Source organism: Gossypium arboreum, chromosome 5 (assembly GCF_025698485.1).
Source record: "Gossypium arboreum isolate Shixiya-1 chromosome 5, ASM2569848v2, whole genome shotgun sequence".
In the NCBI taxonomy this organism is placed as follows: domain Eukaryota; kingdom Viridiplantae; phylum Streptophyta; class Magnoliopsida; order Malvales; family Malvaceae; genus Gossypium; species Gossypium arboreum.
In genome coordinates this window covers 45,248,561-45,274,051 of record NC_069074.1, presented here as the reverse complement: position 1 = coordinate 45,274,051, position 25,491 = coordinate 45,248,561, and the positions used below count along the sequence as shown (strand labels likewise).

The 25,491-nt window shown below is 33.3% G+C and overlaps 1 protein-coding gene across 1 annotated transcript; it reads right to left on the bottom strand.

Annotated features, from left to right (window-relative positions):
- Window positions 1–20,490: 20,490 nt before the first annotated feature.
- On the bottom strand, window positions 20,491–22,755 carry LOC108451993 (zinc finger protein SHOOT GRAVITROPISM 5-like). The gene is made up of 3 exons (XM_017749719.2): window positions 22,334–22,755; window positions 21,829–22,228; window positions 20,491–21,458 (listed from the first exon to the last, which is right to left on the bottom strand). Exons 1-3 carry the CDS (start codon window positions 22,446–22,448, stop codon window positions 20,723–20,725), a joined length of 1,251 nt encoding a protein of 416 aa, XP_017605208.1. The 5' UTR covers window positions 22,449–22,755; the 3' UTR covers window positions 20,491–20,722.
- Window positions 22,756–25,491: the final 2,736 nt, after the last annotated feature.

Genomic DNA, 25,491 nt, shown 5'->3' with positions numbered 1-25,491 from the left:
TTTCATGCTTGTAATAAATACCAAATCATAAGCCAAATCATAAGCCAAAATTATACCAAATCATATGATTCATAATCTTACCAATGTCTCAATTAAGCAATACCAAAACTTACCAAATTGACCAATTCACTTGGTCATTTATGATCATATCATATTGACCATATTGCATTACATATCATATACCAAAATCAAACCTTAAGTTCAACCATAATCAAGCCATATCACATGGCTAAATATTTACATCACAAAACCTACCAAAATAACTCTAGCCTATACATGCCATATTCCATATATACAACTCTCAAAATGGTACCAAAATAGATGTCCGATAGTGTGATTGAGTCACTGATAATTCCCAAATCCGAGCTAGCTTTATAACACTGTAAAAGAGAGAACATTTCACATAGTAAGCTTTAAAGTTTAGTAAGTTCATACTGAATATCAATAGTTTATACTATACAAAACACCAACTAATAAACACTTAGTAGTTCATATTCATCCTTCAATTCTATTCCATCACCTTTAACATGTTCATACAAGTTCATCAAACTTCATACACATAGTACGATCTACCATATAGGTGTCATACATACCTGATCTTTTCCCATGTTTGTTCATTTCATTCTTACCTTTTTGTACATTACATTAATTCGTTCGGAAGCCTTTTCAATTCTCTAAGAATTCGCACACTTAGTGCAATGCGCCGTAACAATCTCGCACACTTAGTGCCATCTCAATAAAGCGAAACTATCTCGGTATCGCACACTTAGTGCCTTATATAGCCAAAGCTATTCCAATCTGCACACTTAGTGCTATTTATAGTCGAAGTTATTTCAAATCGCACACTTAGTGCCAAACACAGACGATTTATCATCATGCTCAAACCATAATCAAACATATACAATTTATGCATTATCAAAGCATTAAAACATACTGTAACATCATTTATCACGTACAAACTTACCTCGTACTCAGAATTGACGATTCAGATCGTTTACTCAATAACCTTCGATTTCCCTCGACCTAAATCCAAATTCCTCTTTTCCTGATCTATATGTATTCAAAATTAACCCTTTTATTCAAAAAATCATTTAATTCAATCCATATACACATATTTAGGGCATTTTACAAATTAGCCCTCACATTTTTACATTTTAACACTTTAGTCCCTAATTCATAAAATCACAAAATACACAAAATTTCCTTTTACACGTGTTTAGCCGAATTTTCCTATAGTTCATATAAGCCCACATATTTTATTTATTTCATATTTTAGTCCCTCAATTTCTCATTTTCATAATTAGTCCAAAATACTTAAATTCATCAAAAATTCAAAGACAAAACATATTTATCTATCACATATCTTTCATTTTTCATCATTTAACAACACGAAGCTCACAATTTCATCAATGGCTCAACTCAAAATCATCAACCAAATCAGAAATTGAGACATAGACTTTATAGATTACTAAGCAACGATCACAAAAACGTAGAAATCATCAAAAACCAAGCTCAAACCGTACCATAATCAAGTTTTCAAAGTGCCAAACCCTAACTTGATATTTTCTTTCTTTTTCTTTAGTATTTTCGGCAAGAATGGTGTAAATAACAACCAAAAATCCATTTTGGTGATAATTACCAATTTAACCTTTATAATAACCTTTTATATTACTTAAATAAGTGTCCATAAATGTCATTAACATATATAAAGGCATAATTACCACATAAGGACCTCTCATCAAATTAAGCACACAAACGATCAAAATTTTCTTATGAAATTTTCACAGATATCAACTCATATATAATGAGCACGAAAAATAATATTAAAATATTTTTCTGACTCAGATTTGTGGTCCTGAAACCACTGTTCTGACTAGGGCCTAAATTGGGCTATTACAAACTGATGGTCAGTCTGAGTGGATCATTTAGGTACTTGAGGATATGCTAAGATGTTGCATTCTTGAGTTTAATGGTATGTGGGGACAATATTTTCCATTGATTGAATTCGCGTATAATAATAGTTTTCAATCAAGCATTAAAATGGCACCGTACGAAGTATTATATGGTAGAAAATTCCGTACACCATTGTATTGGTCAGAGCTTAGTGAGAATAAGATACATGAGGTCGATTTGATAAAAGAAACCGAATAGAAAGTGAGAACAATCTAAAAAAGTCTGAAAGCAGCTTCTGATCGTCAGAAATCATATGCAGACTTGAAACGAAAAGATATTAAATTCGAGATCGGTGACAAAGTATTTTTGAAAGTATCTCCATGGAAGAAAATACTCTAATTTGGCAGAAAAGGCAAATTGAGTCCGAGGTTCATCGGGCCGTATGAAATTATCGAGCGTATTGGGCCGGTTGCTTATAGATTGTTGTTGCCATCAGAATTAGAAAAGATTCATAATGTGTTCCACATATCGATGCTTCGACGATACAAATTTGAAACTTCACATTTAATTTCCCCATTTGAGATTGAAATTCAGTCTGATATGACCTATGAAGAAGAACTGATCCGTATCTTAGCTCGTGAGGTTAAAGAACTGCGAAATAAGAAAATTTTGTTAGTTAAAGCATTGTGGCATTGGCACGGTATTGAAGAAGCAACGTGGGAGCCTGAAGAAGCTATGAGACAGCAATAACCAAATCTGTTCAAGGGAAATATTTTCGGGGACGAAAATCCCTAAGGGGGAGAGTTGTAACAGCTCGGTTTAGACCCTAGTCGGAATAGTATTTTCGGGACCACAAATTCGAGTTAGAAAAATATTTTAATATTATTTTCTATGCTTATTATATGTGGATTAGTATGTCTAAAATTTCGTATAAAAATTTGATCGTTTGTGTGCTGAATTTGATAAAATGACCTAATCACGTAAAATGTAAAAGTGGCTTGATAATTGCTAAAGTGTTTATTTGTTATGGCTTTTATTTGTGAGGTTATTAATATGTAAATAGACCATGGCTTTAATGAATGGACATATAAGGATATGTGATAGTGGATTTTAAATGAATTTAACAAGGCTAAAATGGTGAAATGAAATATAAATGTTAATTAAATTAAGCCATTTATGTTCATGTTGGCCGATTATATCAAAGAAAAAGAAGAAGAAAAACTCAACTAGGGTTCGACACTTGTGATTGTTAATTAAGGAATGTATTTTGCTCGGTTTTTGATAATTTTGTATGTTTTTGTTGATTAAGGTATATTTTGTCTTTGAATTTTTGATGAATTTGAGTAATTTGGGCTAAATTGTAAAAATGAGATTTTGAGGGACTAAAATGTAAAATAAATGAAACATATGGGCTTATATGAACACCATGTATATTTGGCAAAGCAAGTGTGTATGAGAATTTTGTGTATTTTGTGTATTTTGTGATTTTGTGAATTAGGGACTAAAATGTCAAAATGTGAAAATATGAGGGCTAATTTGTAAATTGCCATAAATATATGTTTTTGGATTGATTTGAATCAATGTGAGTTTGAATAAATGAAATTTGAATGTGTTTAAATCAAGAACTAAAGAAAACAGAATTAAACCAGGGAAAGTCGAAAGTCGTCGAGTAGTCGATTCCGTTCTTTCGAATCCGTACGAGGTAAGTCGATAAACAAATAAATGTATTTTGAATTGAATTATTATTGTTTATATGCTCTTGAGTAATGATGAATGATTATATGAATTGAGTATGAGATATCTGAGAAAGTATTAACAAAGATTCGACGTCCGAAAAGTCCCGTAGGATACATATGTCATGACATAGGATCCAATATGTGTTTTCGTGTAAGACTAGGTCTGGGAAATTGGCATCGACTTATGATTTACGTGTAAGACCATGTTTAGGACATCGGAATTGTATTTGATTTTGTGTAAGGACCTGTCTGAGATAGTGGCATCGATATTTGATTACATGTAAGACTACGTCTAGGACGTTGGCATTGTATGAGCTTTTCGAGCTATCCGAGTATCCTTATTGATTTTGAACGGTTCAACCAACATTCTGAGAAAATGGTTGACTATGTAAATTTGTATCTGATCCAGGTACGTTTGAATTGTATACCTTGTTTGAGAATGGAAGGTAAGTATATGTACCTTGGTGAACATATGATATAAGTATGAGTTGTTATGAGAATGGGTTATGGTATGTATATGTGAATCATGTTCAAATGAAATATAAGAGATATATGGCTATCTGAATGTATTTTTCTTTGAATTATGTGAATGAATTGATCTAGATTGATGTTATTTGTTAAGTTTATTTGTATATGGCTTACTAAGCTTTTGAAAGCTCATTTTATATGTGTTTGCATTGTTTTACAGATATCGAAGCTATCGGAACCTTGGGGATTGTCGAGGATCATCACCACACTATCGAACTCTATTTTGTTACCTTTTGAAAATGTATATACTGAAGTATGGCATGTATAGGCTAGAAGTAATTGTATATGTTTTGTAATGAGTATATCATGCCATGTGATATGGCTAGATTATGTTTGAACTTATAATTTGATTTTGATGTATGATATGTGAAGCAAAAATGACATATTTGGCGCATATATATGATGTAGTGAGAAATGGTCAATATGGTAAGTTGGTAATGTGATTTAGTTATATAAATGGTATGATTTTGATATGAGAATGGATTTGAAACTCTGTTGTAAGAATATGTATGATTGAATGTGTTTGGTAGGTGATTATGATATAATTTGATTTGGATAATAAGCATGAAAGTGGTTTATAATGATATGATATTTATGATGTATATATTGTGGTTGAAATTGGTTGAAAATTTGGTATGAAATGTTTTAGTTTGATGCTTATAGAGAGGACTCAAAAATGGGTGGCATGTTGGCCTTGTAAATGGCCTATTTTTGCCCACACGGGCAGGGATATGAGCGTGTGTCTCAGCTGTGTTGCTCGAGGGTCATTTCGAAATGAGCCTGAGTAGACCACATAGTCATACACACGGGCGTGTGCCAAGCCGTGTGGCCAAGTCAATTTCGAGTATAGGCTAGACACACGAGCATGTGACTGGGTGTGTGACCCAAGTCAGTATCCTCCCTAATTTTCACACGCCCTGGGACACAGACGTGTCTTATGGCCGTGTAGAAAAGTCATTATGTATGCCCTATTTTTCCACGGTCTAGACACACGGGCGTGTCTAATACCGTGTTAGGCACACGGCCTACTCACACGGGCGTGTAACCTGTATAACTTTCAAAAATGTTTTAAGTTTCAAAAAATTTTGAATGAGCTCGGTTTAGTCCTGACCCCTTTCTAAAGCATGTTTAAGGTCTCGTTGACCTACATAAGGGACTCTATAATGATGTATGACCTATGATGCTATGATGATTGTGAATCGAATGCGAAATGTTTAGATATGTCCGATAATGCCTTTTAACTCTAGTCCAGTGATGGATACGGGTTAGGCATGTTACATTTCATGTATGAGAAATGTATTTTGTATGTTATAATTGATCGATAATACCTCGTAGCCCTATTCCGACGACGGATACAGGTTTGGGGTGTTACAATTGGCATGTAATATGGCACGCTGGGTGACAGTTGTGCTTAGTATATCTTTGGAGTAGGTGTTGATGTAAGGAATGGTGGGGCATGCTGTGGTGCTTGCATAAAATAAATTGGTACTGAGTGTTGTGGTGGTTGTGTAAAATAAAATGGAACTAAAGGTGATGATGTGGGGAATGAGTGTGTGCATTGTGATGGTTGTGAAAAAAAACTGGGTTAGAAGTAAAAATAAATGAACCACATTGGCTGGAAGGCTGTAAGGAAATTGGGCCCTCTGATACAAATGGAACAGATATCGGTTTCGCCGCATTTCCATCTCGTGACCTAGGATTGATAGGCTCTCTTCTTGGCTTTCTACGTTGATATTGCCTACTCCTCTTTGAATCCAACAGTAGATACGACTTGGGTTAAGCCTAACTAACCCATGTAATCTAGAGACGTTGCTAACTTCAGTGTGAGAAATGGTTCACACGTTGGCAAGAACTTGTACCTACGCTCCCACATCTCGACATACTTTTTATGGAAGGACGACCAATCTTCCTCGAGTCTCCTATACAAGTCAATCTTGTGTAGGTCATCGAGCTCTTGGGTTGATGGTGGAATACGTTCTATACACTCAAATTGCCACATGACTCGGTTGGATTTGTGCATTTTGTGTAACACCCCTAACCCGTATCCATCGCTGAAATAGGGTTATGAGGCATTACCGATCAATACACATTATTCTCATACATTTAAGCAATCATAATCAATATCCATATAAATCATCCACAATGTCCCTTACATGGGTTTACGAGACCTCAAAACATGCTTAGAAGAGGTTCGAGACTAAACCAATAACATTTGCAAACTTTGAGAAACTTAGAAAAGTTTTCTTTAATTTTAGGGTCACATGCCCTTGTGAAAACAGGAAATACATACTGACTTGTACCACACGGTCGAGGACACGACCATGTGCCAGGTCGTGTGAAATCTAAGGGGGTTACTGACTTGGGTCATACAGCCGACCACAAGCCCATGTGCCAACTCGTGTGCCACACACTGCTAGTAGACACGCCCGTGTGTCTAGGCCGTGTCAAAACTGTAGGGTATACTGACTTTAATTCGAAGGCTACTCCAGGGGACACATGGCCATGTAACATAGCCGTGTGTCACACACAGCTGAGACACACGCCCGTGTCTCTGCCCGTGTGGACAAAAATATACCATTTGCAAAGCCAATTTTCCACCCTTTTCTCATGCTCACCTAGCCATCAAAATGATACTATTTCAACACATATATAAGCATCCAAAAACATGCAATTCCATACACAAAACATGTCATCTATTCACAACCAATTCATCTAACCAATTCCACAACCAAAACATATCTAAACAATATGTCAATACCAACACTTTCACTCATCTCCTTTATGCATTTTCTCATCATTTTATCACCTATTTTATATCACAAAACTTACCATTTTAACATCTCATAATCAAGTCACAACATACCATTATTCTAACATTAATACTCTCATTTACAACTAATTAAATTAACAACCATATAACTTTACCAAACAAGCCAACATATAAAGCATTGTATACATCACATAAATAACTTATCAAACACATAACTTAATCCAACTTAAATGGCCACATTCACATCAACATTTACAAGCCAAATCTCATGGCTAAAATCAAGTCTCAAAACATACCACAATGACATTGGCTTATAAATGCCATATACCATATATACAAGGCTACTAAAAGTACCAATGAGATGATTGATAGTGTGATGACGTATTCCCGATAATCCCTGAGTTCGAGCTAGCTTCGATCAAACAAATAACACACAATAAGCTTCATAGCTTAGTAAGTTTGTACCAAATATACTCAATAGTTCATAATATATATAAATCATCAATTAATAGACACATAGTAGTTCTCACATCATCATTCAATTCTAATCCATAACCATTTATCATGTATATACAAATTCATCAAGCTTCATACACATAGTATCAACTACCACATAGGTATTGTACGTACCTGTACTTTCCCTTATATACTTATTTCATTCTCACCTCTTTGTTTAATACATTAAATAGTTCGGAGATCTTTCAATGTTCTAAGAACTCGCACACTTAGTGCATAAATGATTAGTCGAAGCTATAACGATATCGCACACTTAGTGCCATCACATTAAACCAAATCTATCTCGGTACCGAAGCTATTCCAATTCGCACACTAAGTGCTTTATATAGCCGAAGCTATCTTGAAACGGACACTAAGCGCCAAACATAGTCAATTTGTCATCGTACACAATTGTAGTTACATATATACAATTTATGCATTAATGAAGCATTAAAAAACATAATTGTAACAATATTTATCGCGTACGAACTTACCTCGGACGTAAAAATGACAAAACTAGTCGATTAGTCGAGTACTTTGTCTTTGCCTCGATCTAAGCCTGAGTTCCTCTTTTCTTGATCTAGATGTATTCAAAATTAACTTATTCAATAAAATATTCATTCAATTTCATCCATAAACACATATTTGAGCATTTTTACACTTTGGCCCTAAACTTTCATATTTCTTACAATTTAGTCCCTATTTCATAAATATACAAATTCACACAATTCAATTTAAACACATGCTAGCCAAATTTCATAAGGACCTCTAGCAGCCCTAAACTTTCATTTATTCATACATTTAACCCCACATTTTCACATTTTCACAAATTAACCCCTTTTATGCAATTTCACCAAAAATCACTTTACAAAACATGATAATCTATCAAAAAATACTCATTTTCCATCATCAAACATTCAAGAACTCAAGCATTCATCAATGGTAACTTTCAAAATCATCAACACTTTCAAAAATTTAAGCATGGGCTATCTAGAATAAGAAACAATGATCACAAAAACGTAAAAATCATAAAAAATTGAGCAAAAATCACTCACCAATTTGAGCTTAAAGTTGCCGAACCTTCAAAGCCCTAACTTTGATATTCTTTCTTCTTATTTTTGGCTACACAAGATGATAATGAAGCCAAATTCTTATTTTGTTTTATTAATTATAACTTAATTACTAATTTACCATTTTAACCTTAATTAACAGCCATTAAATTTCATGATATTAAGCCATTTATGTCCATTCTCACTATCCATGGTCTAATTACAACATAAGGACCTTTCATTTCATAAGCCATGGCAATTAAGCACTTTCAACTATTAGAATGCAACTTTTGCATTTTATGCGATTTAGTCATTTTTCTCAAATTGAGCTATTAAACGATAAAATTAGCACCCGAAATTTTCACACACATATATATTCACATGCTGTAATCACCAAAAATAATATTAAAATAATTTTACGACCTTAGATTTGTGGTCCCGAAACCACTGTTGCGATTTAACTAAAATTGGGCTATTACATTTTGACCATTGAAAAAACGACCAATGACACTTTGATGTTCCAGATGTTGCGATTAACCAAAAATTCATTTGGGAAGCATTCTTGAATTCTCATATCCACATATGGCATCCATACAAACTGCATTATGAATTCATAATTTTTAGTATGTGCGTAATATTTAATTTCAATTGCTAGGATACATATGATATAACTTTGAAATTCATAAACTAACCTCATCTTCGATTTCTTGATCTAGAGCTAGTCAGATATCCTCAAGCTCGGTCGGTATACCGCTGCGTCTCGCGGGGTTGTTCCACCTATTTAAATAATATGTTATTTTAAATTACAAAAATGAAAAATAAAAATGGTAATCATTTTGTGGAATGAATTTTTACCATATGACAAGTGGGAATTTATAAGGGAGTTGCATTCGGGGGTGTAAAAATGGTAACCGACACCATGCCTACGATTGGAGAAGGAGCATGCAACTGCTGATTTTGGCTTAATTCTAAATTGTGGCTCAACACATTTCTCGGTACAATGTCGCCAGCACCGTTGATCCTCAACGCCCGATTCCTTCAAGTCGGCTAGTACTAGTAGCCACCTTAAATGCACTAGATTGTGAGATTTATCTAACATTAGCAGACCCCCGATCAACCTCAAGATCAATGCGCGTGTGAATTGTTCCTTTTCGATGTTACTCACTGAAGCCTTAATAGTTTGGAAGTTGTCCTCCAATCATCTCATCTCGATCCAGCTACCCTTAAATTTGTTCAGCACCTTCCCTAATAGTTACTCGCATGTTGCACCCTAATCAACACTAACTGTAATATCCTGCTTTTGGGCCTAGTCGGAATAGTAGTTTTGTGACCACAAAATTTGAGATAGAAATAATTATTTTATGATTATTTTAAGGTCTATGATATGATTGCATGATTGTGTGAAAATTTAGTGAAGAAATTTCATGCATAAAGTGCTTAAATTGAAATTAGGGACTAAATCGAATAATTTGCAAAACTTGCATTCTAGAAGTTTCTAGTATGAAATTGTTTTGAAATATTAATTAGGAGGTCTTAAATAGAAATTTTACCAATTTCTATGTCTATGGACAAAAATTGGACATGGATGGAATTTTTGGAAAGTTTAGTAGTAAGGGCATTTTGGTCATTTAGGGGTAAAATGAATTAAAATACAAAATTAAAAGCCAATTTTGCTCATCTTCAACCCCATGGCCGAATGTAGCAAGGAGAAACCATGCCTAGGGTTTTTCAAGCTTCCAAGCTCGATTGTAAGTCCGTTCTAGCCTCGTTTTTAATGATTTTTACGTTTTTGGAGTCCTGGTAGCTCGATTAAGCTTATGCTAGCAATAATTCAACCTAGGGTTCATATTTGGAAAAATACCCATAGGTGAAATTTGTGTATTTGGGTGTTTTATGATAGAATATGAGGTTTTAAATTATGTTAGACAACTTGTGCTACTTGGTTTTAAGCGAAAACTAGCAAAAGGGCTTAATCGGTAAAAATACCTAATAGTCATAAGTACATGTTAGAGTGAGAATTTGATGTTCACATAGAAGGGAAAAATGATCATCATGTCATAAAACATAAGAAAATAGGCTGAAGTTTAATTTATGAGCTTTGGGGAAAAAGTGTAAATATGCAAAAGTTTAGGGGCAAAATTGTAATTTTTCCAAAATATGATTTTGGGTCAATTTGAATAATTGTGAATCCTAATTAGACTATATTTTAAATGATAGAGCAAGGAAAACTAAAATTCGGGCTAAAATAGGGAAAATACCAAGTTGTGGACGAAATGGTAAAAGTAGCCATTTTCGCATACGAGGTAAGTTCATGTGTAAATGTAGTAACATAATTGTCATTTTAAGTAATTTAATGTTGTTTATATGATATGATGCTGATTATTATCATGAAATATTATGCTTTGTGGTTATTTTCGAATAAAATGCAAATTATGTGTATTAATTGTTAAATATAAAGTACTACCGAGTATTGGTTTCGGTATTTTACGGAAGATGGCAAGGAGATGTGTTCGAGGAAAATCCCGTTTGAACCTTAGGAATAGATTAGGATACAAGTGACATGTCACTAGGATGGTTGAGCATCCAAGCTCGTTGAGTTGAGTCCGAGTTCACTTATGGATGCGAATGTCCGAGCTCGTTGAGTTGAGTCCGAGTTCGAGAGATGTAACTAGGCATCCGAGCTCGTTGAGTTGAGTCCGAGTTCACTTGTGGATGCGAACGCCCGAGCTCGTTGAGTTGAGTCCGAGTTCACTTATGGGCGGGTTACATGGTAGCTTGGCTACATATGTGGCACTTATGTGCAAACTTTCCATGTATCTGAATTATATTCCGATGTGTTCAACGGGTAAAGTTCTACTGAAATGGAGGAATACTCAAGATGAAAGGGACGTATTGGTAAGTTTTATGAAATGGGTACTTTGAACAGGTATGTACTTAACCCTCGGGTTGAAAAATCGATATAACAACAATATGGTAAGATGATAAATGAAAATGTGATATGAATGTCTTGGTGATGATTATGCAAATGATGTTCTATGTTTGCTTATATGGTTATGTTACTTGCTATTTGCATGTGAACTTATTAAGCATTTATGCTTACTCCCTCCTTTTCATTCCTTGTAGTTTTGACAAGCCAGCTCGGAAATCGGGAACGGTCGGAGGCTCGCTCACACTATCCGTATACCATCTTGGCATAATGGCTTGTATATTTTGAGTATGGCATGTATAGCATTATAATCATTTTGTATATATGGTCTTATGATATGGTTATTGAGTGGTATGGAAATGCTTGGTAATGATTAGCCATTGGAATGGCTAATCATGATCATATTTGGTGTTATGTATGTCAAATTACTAGCTAATCCATGGAAAACCATGAAATAGGTAAATTTTACCATAAAATAGATTCAGACAGCAGTAGTAACGTGAATTTGAAAAATCACTAAAAATAGTAGAAATAGAATTAAATAATGAATAAGTTATGGAATCTAATATTGATGAGTCTATTTTCATATGGAAGAAGCGAAACAGGTATATGAGCTATATTTTATGAGATGTTTAAATTTTTGTGAAATAGGGCCAGAGCGATTTCTGGATCCCCTGTTCAAACTTTGGAAATTCACCATAAATTTTACAAAGATAATTAGAAGTCATGCTTTATATGTACAGATTCATTATTGATTCTATTTTTATTAGAGACAAACTGAATAGTTATTGAAGCTCTGTACATGGAGATATCTGATTCGTAATACACAGAGGTCAGAGTAGTCGAACCCTGAAACAGGGGAGACTTTAACTAATAAACTGTACTAATTGGCCCAACTAAAAATTCTAGAAAAATATTAGTAAATATATATATGAGTCTAGATTTAGGGAAAATTTACAGATCTTGATTATGAGTTTTGTAACTCGAGATATGATTTTTCTTGTAACTGTGACGCGAGTAGCTAGAAAGCTGTGAATGTAGAAACAAAAGATTTGAAGTTCTTAATTTGATAAATTATGTTCGGTAACTCCTCAAGCTCGACTCCGGCGACGGTTTCGGACGTGGGGGCATTACATTTAGTGGTATCAGAGTAGGTTTAGTCGGTTCTCGGACTAACCTAGAATGTGTAAAAGTTTAGCTATACATGCCACTGATCTGTGATAGTGTGATGTCTTCCGACGCGTATGAGTACCGTCTTATTTAGACAGGGTACTCTCCAACTGAGCTGAGTCGACCATGTTCAATGTTATGTGAAGGTATTTGAGTAAAATTATGATTATGATAAGTCTCGGTTCAGAAAAGTATGAATAAAAGTTTATGATACATATGTGATAAATATCCATACTTGCTTAATGCTCATATGATGTAGTGTATATGGCTTACTTGATAAGATGAACGGAATAAATAGAAAGTAGTAGAGGTATGAATAAAAGTCATAATATCATGATACGAATGAAAATGTCCTTGTCTTGATTGGACGTTGAATGTTGATGAATGTTAATGATATACAATTTTTATGAGATAAAGGATTATAATGAAATGAACTTATCTATGTTAAATTGTTGGACTGAATTATATGATTGTAATGATATGTACATGATGATGCATGAAATGAAAGTTGTGATTGTGATGCAAATATCTATGTTTGTTTGGTCTTATATGATGTCATGAGCATGAATTAATTTAATTAAATGAATGGATAAGTAAAGCTATCTAGAACACATAGAATGTATGCATAAGTATATTGTCTAAATGGGGCAATAGGAAAATTTGTGTAAGCCAACATAAATGTTGCATTGCCTGAATGAATGACATGATTTTGATGATGTTGCTATGATGATGGAAGTTGTGTCATATGTGTATGTATAAGAAAGTCGAGTCAGAGGTCCTACAACCCCTCCCTCTTACCGAAGTGGTACTTATAATGGAATTTCATGAGATTTGTATTGAATAAGTTTCTGGTTGAGAACCCAAAGAGTACAGTGATAGAATAATTATAAGTATGATTAGAGATTGAAAATGAGTGATAAGTAAAGTCGAGCCAAGTAAAGTATCGGATTGACGTAAAAATTATTGGAGTTATGCACTATCCCGTTAGAAAAGGAATTCTCCTTGGTAAACCGAATTACTCAGGTGCAAGGTCGAGAAAAGTGTAAATCAAATTTATTCAAAGCGGCCTTCTTTAGTGAATGGTTTAATATGAAATTTGTGACGAGAACTAGTTAAGGAAATGATAATTGAAATGTGAACTATCCGAGTGTGACAGTTATGACCGGACAAATTTAGCGATCTCTTTTGAGATGTTCTATGTGTTTACCGTTCTCGTAAATATTTCTATGGCTATTGATCTTGAAGAAATTCTTGTTATATGGGAATGTCTTCTAATCTCGGTGTTGGATGAAAGCATTGGTAGTCTGACTGGTTTATAATTTATATTGCTCTATTTCATCGGGTATTCTATTTCATTTCGTCTGATAAGAATTGTTGAGAGAATACGTATAAAATTATGATTCTGTTTCTTCTACTTGATGCTTCATCTGATATATATGTATGGGAAGATATATTGATCTTGTTATATTTGATTTCAGTGGGATTAAATGATGTTTTCTTCTAGACTTTCTTTCTTTGAAGAATTATCGGGGTATTCTGTATTTTCTCTATGAGTTTGGTTTTCGATTCTCCGGTATAGTATCGTATCTTGGGTTTCTTTATTCTGGATTTCTCTACCTTGGATTTCTTTATTCGGTTTCCTTGTTATCTTTGTTCCATAATTTGTCAATTATGACTCGTGTTCGAAGTGCGTTCTTCAGCTCGTGATAATCATGTCAAATATGACTATACTTCTAATTTAATCTTGGTAATGTGGTGATTTTAGTATTGGGATTTTTTCTAATTTCTGTGTAAGGATTTGACATCAGTAAAGGCATAGGTGATAAAAGCACGAGTTTCAGTCGGTATGGTGAATTATTTATTTGGAAGATTTCATGTGACAATTATGTCAGGATTATTTTTCTCAAGTCTGATAATAGAATTTCATTTTGTACAGATAAAAGAGTAAATAGTCTGAACGAGAAATGTATATTTATTAGAAAGAGTTGGATATTAGTTAAAGTCACTACGAATGATAAGGTTTTCGTCTTGTGAAAGCTGAAAAGTTTATTACAAGTTGACAGAGTTCGGATAGATGAGAATATTGGTAACCGAAGCGTCTGAACTAGACTAGCCTACATTGAGCAAAGACTTCCTGACTTTCAGTAATGTACTGTTGTATGAATTGTGATGTGTTTCAAGACAGTGAAGTAATGTCATAGTTTAGAGCATTCGATGTTACATAAAATCGGAGTTGTTAAAGGGGTTAAAGCCGAGCATTGGGATCTATCAAAATTATCCTTGTCAGTGTTGATATTGGAATGGAAATGAGAAGGATTATTCTTGAGGCCATATCAGAATTATTTTTATGGCGGAAAGAGGAAAATGTGATGTATCCTATTGTTAAATGTTTGGCGAGATCTAAAAATCATATCTGTATTGAATGAATTCCTACTCATCAGATTCATGGAATTTCAGATCTCTTTGATTGTTGGATTTCTTGGAATTCCGGCCTCCATTAAATCAATTTGAGATCCGGGTTTTATGTCATGATATCATGGGAAACTGAGAAGGGTTGAAAATTTAAGAACAGTTGCGAGTTGAGACTGTAAGCTTTTAGATCATATGAGAAATTGAAGAGATGTATTGGAGGTACAGTCTAAGTGCAAGTTCTTCGGCACCGAATATGAGATTAAAAGTGAAGACCACTTTTCTGGTAAGATTTTCGGGGACGAAAATCCCTAAAGGGGGGGAGAGTTGTAATATCCTGATTTTGGGCCTAGTCGAAATAGTAGTTTCGTGACCACAAAATTCGAGATAGAAATAATTATTTTATGATTATTTTAAGGTCTATGATATGATTGCATGATTGTGTGAAAATTTAGTGAAGATATTTTATGCATAAAGTGCTTAAATTGAAATTAGGGACTAAATCGAATAATTTGCAAAACTTGCATTCTAGAAGTTTCTAGTATGAAATTGTTTTGAAATATTAATTAGGAGGTCTTAAATAGAAATTTTACCAATTTCTATGTCTATGGACAAAAATTGGACATGGATGGAATTTTTGGAAAGTTTAGTAGTAAGGGCATTTTGGTCATTTAGGGGTAAAATGAATTAAAATACAAAATTAAAAGCCAATTTTGCTCATCTTCAACCCCATGGCCGAATGTAGCAAGGAGAAACCATGCCTAGGGTTTTTCAAGCTTCCAAGCTCGATTGTAAGTCCGTTCTAGCCTCGTTTTTAATGATTTTTACGTTTTTAGAGTCCCTGTAGCTCGATTAAGCTTATGCTAGCAATAATTCAACCTAGGGTTCATATTTGGAAAAATTTTCATAGGTGAAATTTGTGTATTTTGGTGTTTTATGATAGAATATGAGGTTTTAAATTATGTTAGACAACTTGTGCTACTTGGTTTTAAGCGAAAACTAGCAAAAGGGCTTAATCGGTAAAAATACCTAATAGTCATAAGTACATGTTAGAGTGAGAATTTGATGTTCACATAGAAGGGAAAAATGATCATCATGTCATAAAACATAAGAAAATAGGCTGAAGTTTAATTTATGAGCTTTGGGGAAAAAGTGTAAATATGCAAAAGTTTAGGGGCAAAATTGTAATTTTTCCAAAATATGATTTTGGGTCAATTTGAATAATGTGAGTCCTAATTAGACTATATTTTAAATGATAGAGCAAGGAAAACTGAAATTCGGGCTAAAATAGGGAAAATACAAAGTTGTGGATGAAATTGTAAAAGTAGCCATTTTCGCATACGAGGTAAGTTCATGTGTAAATGTAGTAACATAATTGTCATTTTAAGCAATTTAATGTTGTTTATATGATATGATGCTGATTATTATCATGAAATATTATGCTTTGTGGTTATTTTCGAATAAAATGCAAATTATGTGTATTAATTGTTAAATATAGAGTACTACCGAGTATTGGTTTCAGTATTTTACGGAAGATGGCAAGGAGATGTGTTCGAGGAAAATCCCGTTTGAACCTTAGGAATAGATTAGGATACAAGTGACATGTCTCTAGGATGGTTGAGCATCCGAGCTCGTTAAGTTGAGTCCGAGTTCGAGAGATGTAACTAGGCATCCGAGCTCGTTGAGTTGAGTCCGAGTTCACTTGTGGATGCGAACGCCCGAGCTCGTTGAGTTGAGTCCGAGTTCGCTTATGGGCGGGTTACATGGTAGCTTGGCTACATATGTGGCACTTATGTGCAAACTTTCCATGTATCCAATTATATTCGATGTGTTCAACGGGTAAAGTTCTCTTGAAATGGAGGAATACTCAAGATGAAAGGGATGTATTGGTAAGTGTTGTGAAATGGGTACTTTGAACAGGTATGTACTTAACCCTCGGGTTGAAAAGCGATATAACAACAATATGGTAAGATGATAAATGAAAATGTGATATGAATGTCTTGGTGATGATTATGCAAATGATGTTTTATGTTTGCTTATATGGTTATGTTACTTGCTATTTGCATGTGAACTTATTAAGCATTTATGCTTACTCCTCCTTTTCATTCCTTGTAGTTTTGACAAGCCAGCTCGGAAATCGGGAACAATCGGAGGCTCGCTCACACTATCCAGTATACCATCTTGGCATAATGGCTTGTATATTTTGAGTATGGCATGTATAGCATTATAATCATTTTGTATATATGGTCTTATGATATGGTTATTGAGTGGTATGGAAATGCTTGGTAATGATTAGCCATTGGAATGGCTAATCATGATCATATTTGGTGTTATGTATGTCAAATTACTAGCTAATCCATGGAAAACCATGAAATAGGTATAATTTACCATAAAATAGATTCAGACAGCAGTAGTAACATGAATTTGAAAAATCACTAAAAATAGTAGAAATGGAATTAAATAATGAATAAGTATGGAATCGAAGCTTGATGAGTCTATTTTCATATGGAAGAAGCGAAACAGGTATATGAGCTATATTTTATGAGATGTTTAAATTTTTGTGAAATAGGGCCAGAGCGATTTCTGGATCCCCTGTTCAAATTTTGGAAATTCACCATAAATTTTACAAAGATAATTAGAAGTCATGCTTTATATGTACAGATTCATTATTGAGTCTAGTTTTATTAGAGATAAACTGAATAGTTATTGAAGCTCTGTACATGGAGATATCTGATTCATAATATACAGAGGTCAGAGTAGTCGAACCCTGAAACAGGGGAGACTTTAACTAATAAACTGTACTAATTGGCCCAACCAAAAATTCTAGAAAAAAATTAGTAAATATATATATGAGTCTAGATTTAGGGAAAATTTACGGATCTTGATTACGAGTTTTGTAACTCGAGATATGATTTTTCTTGTAACTGTGATGCGAGTAGCTAGAAAGCTGTGAATGTAGAAACAAAAGATTTGAAGTTCTTAATTTGATAAATTTTGTTCGGTAACTCCTCAAGCTCGACTCCAGGCGACGGTTTCGGGCGTGGGGGCATTACACTAACAACTAGCCCCATAACGGTATCCCCACCGATCGGTAGACCGAGTTATACACTGACGTCATCGAGTGTAATTGTACACTCACTGCAAGGGAGATGGAACGTATGCGTCTCTAGTCTCCATCTATTGATAAAAGTAATAATGAGTGGGGGATCCAATTTAGTCCCCCCAAGCATGCGAGCTGCGAATAAAAAGTCTGCATCTCACAAGTGTCCATGAATGACCTCCGGTGCACATTTGTTTAAGTTATTTATGTACGTCTCCAAAATTTGATCTTCGGGTTGAGTATATAAACATAAAAAATTAATAATCTAAACAACATAATAATTAACTATTTAAATTTAAATAATCTAATAAATTTACTTACCAATTGTAATTAAATATTGAAGATATGCTTATCGTCCAAACGAATAAGTTGAGGATTGAAGAGAATAAAATCGAAGAGAATAAAATTAAAAAAAATTAAAAAAATATTTGAGGATTGAGGATTGAGGATTGAAATTAAAAATTAAATATTGGAAATTGAGGATTGAAGATTGAATATTGAGAATTTAGGAAGAAAGAATGAGTATGGAATATTTGGGTGAAAAGAATGAATGTTTGAGGGGTTTATATAGGAATTTTATGGTTGTTGGGCCCTAGTAGCCGTTGGAAAAGTTACCATTGAAGGAAAACATGTCTTGTAGCGCGTTTTCACTTATGTGGCAATGAAAATGCATCCTATAGGACGCGTTTTTGTTCTCTCTCTTGAAAACGCGTTCTACATGGCTCATTTTCACTGTTGTGGCAGTGAAAACGTGCTCTATAGGACATATTTTTTTTTCTTTTCAAAAATAGCGTAAATTGACAAATCTTTAATAATCTAAACAACATAATAGTTAACTATTTAAATTTAAATAATTTAATGAATTTACTTACCATTTGTAATTGAACACCGGAGATATACTTATCATCCAAACGAATAAAATCTAAGAGAATAAAATTCAATTTATAGATTGAGGATTGAGGATTGAAAATTGGAGATTGAAAATTGAAAATTGAGAATTTAGGAAGAAAAAATGAGTATGGAGTATTTGGGTGAAATGAATGAATGTTTGAAGAGTTTATATAAGAATTTTTATGTTTGTTGGACCCTAGTACCTATTGGAATAGTAACGTTGAAGGAAAACATGTTTTACATGGCACATTTTTATTTATGTGATAATGAAAACACGTTTTGTAAGACGCATTTTTTTATCTCTCTCCTAAAACAACGAAAATCAATAAATTTTTAAAATTTTAACCTAATTTCTCGAATAACTTTTTTCCAGCATATTAATATAAATTAACTATATTTTTTCTTAAGTATATAGTAGGAAAAAGAAAACAAAAGAAAAGGTATATATTAGTTGTTTGTTCAACTGGTAGTCATTTATTTTTGGATAAAAGAAATTTAATGAAAAAGGCACTGTGTCCCTCCCTCTGCTAACACTGCAACTGCAACCTCTTCTGAAAAAGGGTGTGTGTCTGTTACAGAGAGAGAGAGAGTGTGCTTTTAATATGAATATATGTAAAATGCATGTGTGTATATATATTGTTTTTGTTTGAGATGGGACTATGGTTTCAAAACCATTGGCACTGAAAAATATGGTGTTTTTATAACCATTTAAAGTGTTACAAATGCTATGATAACGACATTTCTGTCCACTTTCCCCTTAAATTATTTTTTCCTTTTGGATTTAAAATTTTTTCTCTCCAAACATTGAATTTGGGGGTGAATTCCATAGGTCCTGCATCTTTCAACTGTTCTTCCTATTTTCTAGCTAAAAGAGGTCCCAAGAAATGTATGTCTTCCTTGGAATAATCTACAGCTTCCTATTATTTTCATCTCACTGTTTTGATGGTAGTGACAAAAGGTAAAAGTATCCTCAGGCCTAAAATAGGAAAGATAAAAAGTTAGAAAATCCGATATCCACAATATGTAATTGAATGTGTGGATATTCAAATTTCACCATGAACTATGTTGTCCAGTATATGTTTTAGTGCAATTAAGAATTGTTCAAATTCGTAATTTAGTTTTACAGCAATAATTTAATTTTATATTTAGCGGTTACTTAACCATACATCTATACTTAATTTAATTGTATTATACCAAAAAAAATTAAAATAAATAAATAGCGGTTGAAATATGGTTCGGCCAAGTGCCTGCCTTCTAACCTTAAATTTTGAGTATATCAATGTTTACATTCGTTTTTAAAATTTATTCGAATCATCACTTTCATCCCACCTTAATATTTAAAAAAAAAAATCACACACATGGCATGATTTTGCAATGGGAAATTGAGATACTGAACTTCATTGCATTTTAATAAAATTGAATCATGAAACTCAGCATTGAGTTTATTGGTAAAAGGTGTTCAACTCATCATCCTCAATATGTGTGCTGTTACGTGTGACTTGAAAGATATAGAAGAACTTAAATTGCTTTATCTCTATTTTCTATTCATCAAATAAGGGTATATTAAAATCATATTAAACCGCTTACAAAGACTTTTATACCAAAAAGAAACTCATCATGCAGTTCAAAAATAAGGAGATTTACAAATGACGATTAGAACCCTTAAAATAAAATTTGAGGATTGATTCTTGTAAACCGTGAAAATAAAAGTTGGTTTTGTTTGACTGGGGAAATAATTATATGATGGAGTTGCGGTCACTCTCCTTCCCCTTCGGTTGTGGCTGAAGACATGTAACTCATTGCAAGTGAGGTCTCATCATCAGCTGTGGCAGCTTGGAATTGATGCTTGCAAGCTCCGCAAGTGATCTTCATGATTATAGCATTTATCTTCTTTGTTGCTTCATCTTTCAAGGCTTGAGCTTTCTCTAGTTCACTTTGCGCTTGTTGCCTTATCCTCTTTGCACTTGAAAACTCCAGCTCCGCCATTTCGATTTGCCTCTTTGCTTCTAGTCTAGCCTTTTCGGCGTAAGTCTTCTCCGCAATGGCCAACTCTTTCAAAGCTTCCAATGCTGTTTCTGTAGCATTAGCAAGCGTGTTTGCTTCAATGTTCTCAACACTCTCGCTTGACCCTATCGATAGCTTCAAATTAGTTGCGCGGTTCTCATTCTTATCTGAATTCCACCATGTTGAGTGAGCGCTTGAGGATGGCAGAAGTTGAAGTTCAAGATCATGTTGCAGAAGGCGGTGGTGCCGGTGGTGGTCGAGGGTAGGCGCCTGACCGTACAAGAAAACAGGCTCAGTTGACCTTGGCATTGGCAATCCAAGCAACGGCGTCCCCGTCGGGGCTATGCTAAAGTTTAAGTTGGTATCACTTGATGGACTAGCACTTGGAGCTGTTCGAGAAGAGCAGGAAGGCAGCACTGCCGTCAGTAATTCCGGTTGAATTCGCCGAGCACTGCAAGAATCTTGGTGCTCAATGAAACTCTCCACTCTGAAACGAAAAATTGAGTTAAAAAGAGACAATAATAGTATCAAATGCTGAAACTAACTAAGTCAAGGAAGATATCAAAGCTTCTTCATGATGTAGGGTTAGAAGGGAATAAACAAAGCAATATGAAATTAATTTAAGTACATATATATATGGATCATGTGACTAAAATTCACACAATAACTGTTTTGGTAATTGGGTTTTAATTAAGCCGAACAAAAACTGAAACTTTGAGAAATCCAACAAGAACAAGAGAATATGTAGGGTTTGAATACGAAAACAAAAACTAATCATAATTACTTGAAAAACCATGTAGCTTGTTGTTAATGAAAAAGAGGGCAATTATGGGGAGGCTTTCATAGCCAAAACTGACCTGGAAAAAACACGACCACAGTCACAAGAATGGCCTCGAGTGCCACAGATTTTGAGATGAGCTTTGAAATCAGACTGGACAGCATACCCTTTGCAGCACTTATCACAAACCCACTGTTTTTGCTTACTGTGTTTCCTTCTGAAATGCTTCTTTATCCCAACCAGATCTCCCAAAGCATGGCAAGGATCATGGTGCAAACAGCTTGGCTCAGGGCAAACAAATACTCTCTTTTTCACCTCTTGGTTCTCCCTCTTCAGCAACTTCCATGGCACCTTGTGCCTTCTCCTATGCATTTGAAGGTTCTGGTCTCTTTGGAACCCTTGGCTACAGATCTCACACACATACCTGTCAGATTCCAACAATGTTTTTGGAGACAAAGAAACCACTTCTGCATCTGGATCTATGTTAATTAACAAACATACAAAAAAAATCAATTCAATTAAGAAAAAGGGTATTGTTTATATTTATCTTTGTCATTGTAATATTAGGTAAAGTTTGTTTATACCAGGGGTGCCTGCTGGCTTTCTTTTTCTTTTCTGAGTGACCCCATTTTCTAAAGGACTGAGTGGATCAGATGAAGAAGATGGAAGTGCAGAAGCACTTGTGGTGTAACCCAACATATTGTTCGCTTGAAAAAAGGACTATTTATGTTAATTGGAGATTGTTTAACCAAGCTAATCAAAGGTTTTGGGAGGTGTAAAAATGGTGGAAAGCTTGGAATAGTGGGGGAAAGGAAAAAAGGGTTCAAATTTCAGCTTTTGATAAACACAAAGGACATAAAGAAGAAAAAAAGCTTATATTCTAGAAGAAAAGAAGAAGATGAAAAGCTTTTGCTTTCTGCAATGCTTCTTTTGATTTTTACTGGTATTTTTGTGTTTCATTGACCCCCACCATTAGCAGGTATGGTCGAGAGGGCTTGAGGCAGGTGTTATAAAACTTTGGATACGATTATACTATAAAATTCCGTATATTACAATAAAAATAATATGAAAATATGATAAGATAAGAGTATTAATAAGGTAGAATTTACAAATACTATACGAATTTACAATGGAAACCCTCGCACAGGGCATGGGACAGAAACAAAAGAACATCCCTTCTACATGAAAACAAAACATCCATTATTTCATATTCTCACAGTAATTTTGCATGTATTTATTATATATTCAGGCAATGCAGACCACACCCACCTGATCCCATCCCTTCCTCACGTGATCTCTTCTTTGCTTATATTTCCATGTATTCCATTCGCATTATGTTCATATTATGCTTTAGTTATGTAATCTATTTGTTCGTAATAAAAATTTTAGTTTCATAATGCCGCATTTAACCTTCATTATTTATATCTTTATAAATTTGGCTTTTATTCTTTTTGAATTAAATTTAATCATTAATTTTAAAAAAAGTCAAATTATTTTTAAAAAATAAAATTGCTAATGAAAACATTATTTTTTAAATATATTGGCAAGATAACCTACGTGATAGTCTACATATACTTTATCTTGATATGACACTATTTGTTTTATATATCACGTCAATAAATAATTTAAAAATTATAAAAATATTAAAAAATAAAAAGTTCATTAAAATTTTAAAAATAACATAGAATACATGTAGATTGCGGTGCGATTGAAATGTTTAAAATGTAATATTTTAGTCTATATCTTTGTTAAAGAAAACAACAATTTGATTTTTTTAAAATTTAATGATCAAATTTGACACTTTTAAAAGGTTAAGAGTCAAATTTAACTAAAAAGAGGAATAAGAATCAAATTAAAAATAATATAAATGTTGAAGGCTAAATTTGATATCATATTTATTAAAATAATTAAGGTGATATATATAAAATATAATTAATACATTAAAATTTTAAAATATAAAAATTTATATCATATATTATCACTCTATATTGTATTTTAACTATTTTTATAATATTGATACCTATAATATGTCATATTTAATCAAATAAATAAATAGAGGAAAAATATATTATTTGAATGATTAAGTAAAACTTGAATTTAATCGACAACCAACTAGAAACTACGATCTTAGATTAAGTTCATTTAATTCTTATAAACTTTATAAAATAATATTTGTTAGTTTTCATATTTGATATTTATTAATCTATTTTTATATGATATATTCATAAACAACCAAACCAATTTTAAACCTGATTATCACTGTTACCTTTGTGGCAGCTTTTCTAAAGGTCAAAGAAGCAAGGATTAGTGACGTACAAGAAGTCTCTCTAATCATTCCTAGAGAAGACTTTATTTTCTGCCTGAATTTTGGTAAGCCTTCCATGATTAATCTCTCCTGATTTTGCATATTTATTAAAATACAGAATATCCTAAAATTAGAAAAAGAAAACTTTAATTTATTATGTCATTCAAAATTTTGTTCCTCTTCTTTTATCTAGCTTGATAAAGAAATAAGTTAATTATTTATCGAATATTATATGCAGCATCTGTTGGAAGGAGATTAAACTAATGAAAATTGATAAGAAAAGATTGGGTTTGACATATAAAGCATAGAGGATATCGAAATAGTGCTTGATTTGGGTTTTGAAGTGGACAATAATGTACAAGTCAATTAAGGTAGGTGTCCAAAACTAGGTTTCAAGGTGTATTTCATTATGTAAGCAATCAAAGAAGGTGTAGACTTTGGAATGCTCTTCAATCTATAAGTAGTGGTGGTTCCGAGGGTTTTTCAAGTAGGCAAGAGGAATGTTGTAAGAGGTGAATGTTTACTTATGTAGAAAGCTTTACGTGAACATCCTTTATGTATTTTTATATTAAATTTGTTAGTGTCAGTTCCATATTTAAGATGTAATACTAGTCGCAACTTGCTTTATAATTGAATTACTATGCAACTTGTCATATTTGTTGGCATCTTTTTTAAAAAAATATCTTGAATTTTTTCATATATATCTTGGAAGATTTTTAACAACATTCTATTGGATTGGACCATGTTGAATTTAAAGTCAAGCAAAGGCTCTTTCGAAAACCTTTAACAAGATCAAGTTTCCTTGATTATAGAGTGTTAAATCTAACATCAATAATGACAATATAGAACGATTGCAAAAGTAAAAAGAAAAGAAAAACAAAACATATAGGTTTTATGTGGAAACCTTTTTGGAAAAAAATCATGGGTAGAGGAGGAGAAATTCACTAATGTTGAAAACTGAATGATACAAGAGGAGTTTTAACTACATCTATTTAAATGTTGAAAAACCTTATTCTATTTTAATTACACAGATCCCCTTGTTTTACCATTATATTTATTTAACAAGGATTTGGGTCACACAACTCTAACAATCTCCATCTTGACACGAATTCTCAACGAATAAGTTCTTCATGATAAACTTTCAATGAATAAGTTCTCCACCTTTTCTACAAAACCCCTAAAAGGGTATTATTCAATAATAAACACCAACCAAGTCCAAGCAATGCTAGTTATAGGAAGTGACTTAGTCATCATATCTGTAGGATTATCATGAATACTAACTTTGCTCATAACAATATCACCACGAGCAATAATTTCACACATAAAATTGATACCGAACATCAATGTGCTTTGTTCTCTCATAAAACATTTGATCCTTCGTGAGGAATATGACACTCTAACTAACACAAAACAATGTATTGATTTGAAGGTCTTTAC

Excerpts from the sequence above, each read along its gene's own strand:
- LOC108451993 (XM_017749719.2), bottom strand. The coding sequence starts at position 22,448 with ATGTTGGGTTACACCACAAGTGCTTCTGCACTTCCATCTTCTTCATCT. Across the intron at positions 22,229-22,333 it reads AAAGCCAGCAGGCACCCCTG|ATCCAGATGCAGAAGTGGTT; the intron begins GTATAAACAAAC and ends TAATTAACATAG. Across the intron at positions 21,459-21,828 it reads TGTGGTCGTGTTTTTTCCAG|AGTGGAGAGTTTCATTGAGC; the intron begins GTCAGTTTTGGC and ends TTTTCGTTTCAG.